This window comes from Cebus imitator, unplaced genomic scaffold, assembly GCF_001604975.1.
Source record: "Cebus imitator isolate Cc_AM_T3 unplaced genomic scaffold, Cebus_imitator-1.0 Scaffold214, whole genome shotgun sequence".
In the NCBI taxonomy this organism is placed as follows: Eukaryota; Metazoa; Chordata; class Mammalia; order Primates; family Cebidae; genus Cebus; species Cebus imitator.
In genome coordinates, this window is record NW_016107529.1 from 1,974,946 (window position 1) to 1,981,436 (window position 6,491).

A 6,491-nucleotide genomic window follows, 5' to 3' on the forward strand; every position below is an offset into this window, starting at 1 on the left:
GATACAGAGAGGGTTCCTTTGTTTTAACAACAACAACAACAAAAATACCAAAGGAGAAAATACACTCATAACATGAATTAAAAGATAGTTTTTATTCTTTAATGTTTATTAATGTTTCCCCATAAAGTAGAGCTTTCCTTTTCTGTTCTGCTTTTTGTGTTCTCTACACATATGTGAACCACAAGACTCAAGAAATCTAGCCTTTGAAAAACCCGTAGTTGGAGTTTATTTGCTCTAAAACAATTTAGTTTTTTTCGTTAGGTTCAAGGATTTAAGAGACCCTTTATATTATCCATAGTTGTAAACCAATTTGTTCCCAGTTTGCATGTGAATGGCAGCTCATCAAAACTGGTCAAATAGGGCTGGGGCTGAGTTTCAGGAAGGTAGTCTAGACTCGAAATGGTAATTCAAGGGTTGAAGAACTCAGCTGGCAGAGATCACAGCAGAGGCCAAGAGTTTCTAGTATTCAAAGAGAATCCAGAAAGCCAGGACCAAAGCCAAGGACAGTAGCACTTAGCAAAGCAGAGAGCCATGATGGGGAGAATCATGATGATGAGATGTTAGAATAATTCACAAATATTGGCATTTACAAAGCTCTTAGTTATCTCATGACTGTACCCACTCTCGAAAGTGGGTGTTATCTCCTTTATTCAAAGACATTAAGACACTTGGTTCAAGCAACCATAGTAAGTAGCTGAGCTGAGACTGAAATCTTATAATTTAATTCTTCAGACTGAAAATCTCACCTTCTAAGATAGTAGTGTTTTTCAGACTGTTCTGTTGATTCTGAGCATTCTGCAGAGGTAACCAAGGTGAGGGCACGCGGATGGGGAGTCTCATCCCTCCTAGGTCACACTCCATCCCAGCTTCATTCCACCGGAATTGCTCAGTATTACCATTATAGGCCAGGCCCCATGGCACAACCCTGTGGTCCCACTACTCAGGAGGCTGAGGTTGGAGGATTGCTTGAGCCCGGGAGGTTGAGTTTACATTAAGTTGTGTTTCTGCCACTGTGCTTTTTTTTTCGTTTTTAAAGGCAAAGAAGCTCTTTATTGTTGTTATTATTACACTTTAAGTTCTGGGGTACCTGTGCACAATGTGCACATTTGCTACATAGGTATACACATGCCATGGTGGTTTGTTGCATCCATCATCCCATCATCTGCATTAGGTATTTCTCCTAATGCTGTCCCTCCCTAGTCCCCCACCCTCCAACAGGACCTGGTGTGTGATGTTCCCCTCCTTGTGTCCATGTGTTCTCATTGTTCAGCTCCCACTTAAGAGTGAGGACATGTGGTGGTTGGTTTTCTATTCTTGTGTTAGTTTGCTGAGAATAATGGTTTCCAGCTTCATCGATGTCCCTGCAAAGGACATCAACTCATCCTCTTTTATCTACCACTGCACTTAAGCCTGGGCAACAAAGGGAGACCCTGTCTCAAAAAAAGTGGGGGTTATAAACATGATTTCTTTGAGCAAAATTGTTTTGTGTAAAAAATTCACTGGATTAGGAGCCACATAATTCTAATTCCAGTACTGACAATTATTTGACTGTAGGCAAGCTTGGTCCTATAAAATGGAAGAGTTGGTCTTAGATAACATTTAGATTTATTTTTGCCATAGTCCAATCCATTAAAAAATTTTTTTAAATTATTTTTAGAGATGAGGTCTTGCTATGTTGCCCAGACTGGTCTCTTATGTGGAAATAGTTCAGTTAGCATTCCATGCCAGTTCTTCAGTGAAGTCTGTGTTATATCCTTTAGGTAGATAGCTAAATGTGAATGTTTTGGTGTGTGTATGTTTTGTTGTTAAGGCAGAGTGAAACATAGTCACACCGCTGTGCCTCACCCCAGCTTCCTACCCTTCCCAGAGTTCCCTTTCCCTTCTATCTCTGACCAAAAAAATAAATAAAAAACCCACAAAAGGTTTCATAAAAATCTTTTCCCTCTATTTTTGTATTTTAGGAACAAGTTCCAGTTCCAGTCTACCACCCAACACCTAGCCAGACTCGGCTAGCAACTCAGCTGACTGAAGAGGAACAAATTAGGATAGCTCAAAGAATAGGCCTTATACAACATCTGCCTAAAGGAGTTTATGACCCTGGAAGAGATGGATCAGAAAAAAAGATCCGAGAGTAAGTTTTAATTTGTACATTTCAAAGTTTTATTTTCAGAACTTCACTTTTAAAAAATTTGCGTTTTCTCTTGCACTTTAGACAGTAAGACATTTAATATATTGAAACACTTCATTTAATGCAAGGATATATTTAATTTTTTTTTAATAGCTCTTATTACTGGCTACTAACAAGAGAATGCTATAATGTAGTAATTAAGAATTTTCACAGGCGGGGCACAGTGGCTCACACCTGTAATCCCAGCACTTTGGGAGGCTGAGGTGGGCAGATCACTTGAGGACAGGAGTTTGAAACTAACCTGGCCAACATGGTGAAACCTTGTCTCTACTAAAAATACGAAAATTAGCCAGGCATGGTAGCCTGTGCCTATAATCCCAGCTACTTGGGAGGCTGAGATGGGAGAATCACTTGAAACTCTTTCTCAAAAATAAAATAAATAAAAAGCTGGGCACTGTGGCTCACGCCTCTAATCCCAGCACTTTGGGAGACCAAGGTGGGAGGATCACAAGGTCAAGAGATGAAGACCATCCTGGCCAACATGGTAAAACCGTGTCTCTACTAAAAATACAAAAATTAGCTGGGCATGTGGCTAACGCCTGTAATCCCAGCTACTTGGGAGGCTGAGGCAGGAGAATTGCTTGAACCCAGAAGGCAGAGGTTGCAATGAGCCAAGATTGCACCACTGCACTACAGCCTGGGCGACAGAGCAAGACTCCATCTCAAAAAAAGGAAAGTTAATGAAGACAGCTTTAACTTACAGCAGCCCAGTAAGTAGGCTGAAGCTAGTTGTTTCTGTTTTTACAGGTAGTTATTAAAATGAAAATTATCTTACTCTAGGATTACACTAAATAGTACAGGGAAACAAAGTTGATCCAACTGATGCTTTTCTACCTAAAGTAATCCCATTCTCCTTCTGCTATAGTATGTAGCTGTTTAACAAGCACACCAGTAGATGTGATCCATATGGAATCCATTTCCCTTTGCTCTGTTGATTGCTCCTAAGTCCTGCAAATTCTCAGGGATTGAAATAAGAGACTGTGGATAGATCAATGTTAGGAAAAAAATCAGTTTGCATGCTTTGGTGATAAGATGACAGGCAAAGCCTTCAGCTGTGTTATTCAGATTAACACTGTCTTTAATGGGATTTAAAGCATTTTCTGAATAGGACACTTCTGAAAATGCCTTCTGATATCTCTCCATTGCTCCCAACAGGTGTGTGATCTGTATGATGGACTTTGTTTATGGGGACCCAATTCGATTTCTGCCGTGCATGCACATCTATCACCTGGACTGTATAGATGACTGGTTGATGAGATCCTTCACGTGCCCCTCCTGCATGGAGCCAGTTGATGCAGCACTGCTTTCATCCTATGAGACTAATTGAGCCAGGGTCTCTCATCTGACTTCAAGTGAACCATCATTTTTGGTGGTTTTGATCTTTTGTCACTGAGCCCAAAGAGCCAGGGATTAGGAATTAAGATCATGCACAAAAGTTTCCTAAAAATTCCTGGATGGCTGCAGATGTTGGGGGAAAAGTACGTGATATTTTAGAAACTTAGAGGGAAAAGTAGGATGGTATTTTTATGTAAAGCCTTGACCCAATGTTTAAAAATATAATTGTATTTAGATCTTGTTATTGCTCCAGTACATAGGAATTGTGTAAAGTGTTACAGCAGCTGTATTTGTTTAAATTGTGTGTATTAAAGATTAGGAAAAAGATAGTAGTTTTTTTCCTAAATGAAATAACTTTCCTCTCTTCCCCCTCCCTACCCAAATTCTTTTCTGAAGTTGCTGGCATTTGGGTCAAGGTTTTATTAAAAGCTACATTTTATAACACTGGCACACAAAAAAAGTAGTTTTAAGCTTGTTTGCACAGTTCTTTTTTTCCATTGGAAATGGAATTCATTGCCTTAGGTCTTTTTAAATAGTGTATTATTATCGTTGGGGCTGGCTCTATGCTTGAAAACCAGTTTATTTATAACCTGTTATAAGTGCTATATTCTGTTTGCAGTTAGGAAATGCAGAATTCAAAGTGATCTCCTAGCTTGTAAGCAAACTGAGATGCACTATCCCTTTTCTATAAAAAATAAGTTAATGTGTCAAGAAACCAACTCTATTAAAGTGGGGTTTGATATTACCCTTTCCTATGTGTTTTACCTGATTATTTTTGTTGTTAATATGGTAATAATGGAAAAGTCAAGTAAAATTTAAAATATTAAGAATTCTGATTTATTGAGATTGAATTATGCCACCACATTTATGTAAAAATGAAGGTGGCACTGTGGTGAGACCTAATGAGAAATAGTTACTCAGTTGTAACAATTTTGATTTCTCTTTCCTGTGACCTCTTCCCTCTTGTCTTGAACCATAGCAAAAGGATACTGCATCTCTCATTACTGTAGTGCTGAGGTTATTGAAGTTCTATAAAACACATCTCAGTTTCTGTTTCTTGGAAAGGAATCTATTACATCCTGCTAGCTGACTGACAGAACTAAGCAGGGAGAATAAAGATAATTGTATTTTATGTTTTGCACACAAATGCAGAATTTGTATAACCACATGACTTCATAGTTGTGATCTCAGAAAAGAAGGAATTTCTCCTTTGTTTCTTGCAGTTAATGTAAGAATACTTTAAATCTCTAAGCTTCTGAAGTGTTAGAGGTAGAGATGGTCTAGTAAAGATGTAGTAGTAATGTTTTATCCATTTAGCATGTGTTTATTTTTTTCGTATGTACTCAAAGGTGACTTACTCACCTCAGTGATATTACAGCTAAAAAAATCATTCATTAGCAAAAGGAAAAGTGGTCTCAACCTAACATCAGAAGTGTTTCTTATTATTTTATATTGAGTTGAATATTGGACTCTTAACACTTTCCCACATACAAAACAGTGTCATGAAGTTTCTTCCTAATTGCATTATAGAGAAATGTAGTATGTCATTAAGTACTTTGTAAAAATTTGACATTCAACTGTAGTATCCATATGTTGGTCAAATTTCCTTATGAGCCCCATGATGGAAAGACTTAAAGATGAATTTGAGAAAAATTGCAAGAAATTAGATTATTGGGTTCTGTTAAATTGTTACATGTATCTTGCTTAAACTTCTGTTTATTAATTTATATCCACCCAATTACATAAAGCAAATTTGGAGGAAACAACTGAAGTTGTGCAATATTTTCTGTGATAATTGCTTTTTTTATTCTTGTGTTTTCTACTTAAACATGATGTCTGTCATCAAGTATTATAGTCAGACTTTCTTTTTTTCTAGATTGTTAAAATTGGTAAATGAACGTGTTTTAAAATCATCTTTCATGTTGCAGTTAGTCTTTCTTTTCATTACAAGTCTTCTTTCACAGAAGTTTGGTAATATTGAAGGAAGTAGCATTGGGCAGAATGTGTCTTTTTTAGGCACTTTGTATTATTCTCAACCTACAATGTTAAGAACCATCAATTTTGACTTTTACTAAGTTGTTAAATAAAGTTATAATACAGCTGTGAAGGGCTAGAGTTAATTACATAAGTATTCCCCATATCTTTTAAAATAGTTGTGTATGATAATTATTTTAAAATATCTCTAGGTATATACGTGTGTGTGTGTGTGTGTGTGTGTGTGTGTGTGTGTGTACACACACACATTTGTGGGAAGTATTTTCTGTTGTTTGGCATTTAATATCATTTAAACATATACTTAGGCTTGATAGCATCAAAGTTTCTAAAACCAAACAATAGTTGTAACCTCTTTATCTAGATATGGGGAAGATACGTTCAAGCTTGCTGTGGGATTTGAAATTTCTGAAAAGCCTAACCAGGAAGCAACAAAAGAATCTTATCCTTTTGAATGCAAAACCCAGTAAGTTGAAATACTTTCAGATATTTGCAGTTTAGCTAACACAAACTTTAAAAAGATTCTATGAGTGTTCTTTATAGGGAATCTCTTCAGTCAGTACTAGAAGACTTGTCCCCTACTATTGGTGTTTATCTTGTGATATAAAACAGTATGATTTCACAGAACAGTAAGCATTGAGGTAGCAGATTCCCTGCATACAAACCTTCTTCATAAGGAAGTATTCATTTTTAAAAAGGAGCAACACTTATAAAAGTACAGTAAAACCCCCCTTATCCATGGTTTCTGCAATTTATAAATAAAATTTTTTTAAAACACTTAATCTTGGCTGGCACGGTGGCTCACACCTGTAATCCCAACACTTTGGGAGGTCAAGGCAGGTGGATCACTGGAGGTCAGGAGTTTGAAACCAGCCTGGCCAACATGGTGAGAAAGACAAAGATTAGCCGGGCATGGTGGCATGCACAAGGCACAAGAATCACTTGAACCTGTGAGGCAGAGGTTGCAGTGAGCTGA

The 6,491-nt window shown here is 37.3% G+C and overlaps 1 protein-coding gene across 1 annotated transcript in view; it reads left to right on the forward strand.

Moving 5' to 3' along the window:
* Positions 1-5,370, forward strand: part of RNF11 (ring finger protein 11) — a 34,290-nt gene extending 28,920 nt beyond the window's left edge. The window contains exons 2-3 of the mRNA XM_017548720.2: positions 1,962-2,131; positions 3,344-5,370. Of these exons, the coding sequence (XP_017404209.1) occupies positions 1,962-2,131; positions 3,344-3,515 (342 nt within the window). The 3' untranslated portion in view covers positions 3,516-5,370. The remainder of the gene's footprint in view (positions 1-1,961; positions 2,132-3,343) is intronic.
* Positions 5,371-6,491: the final 1,121 nt, after the last annotated feature.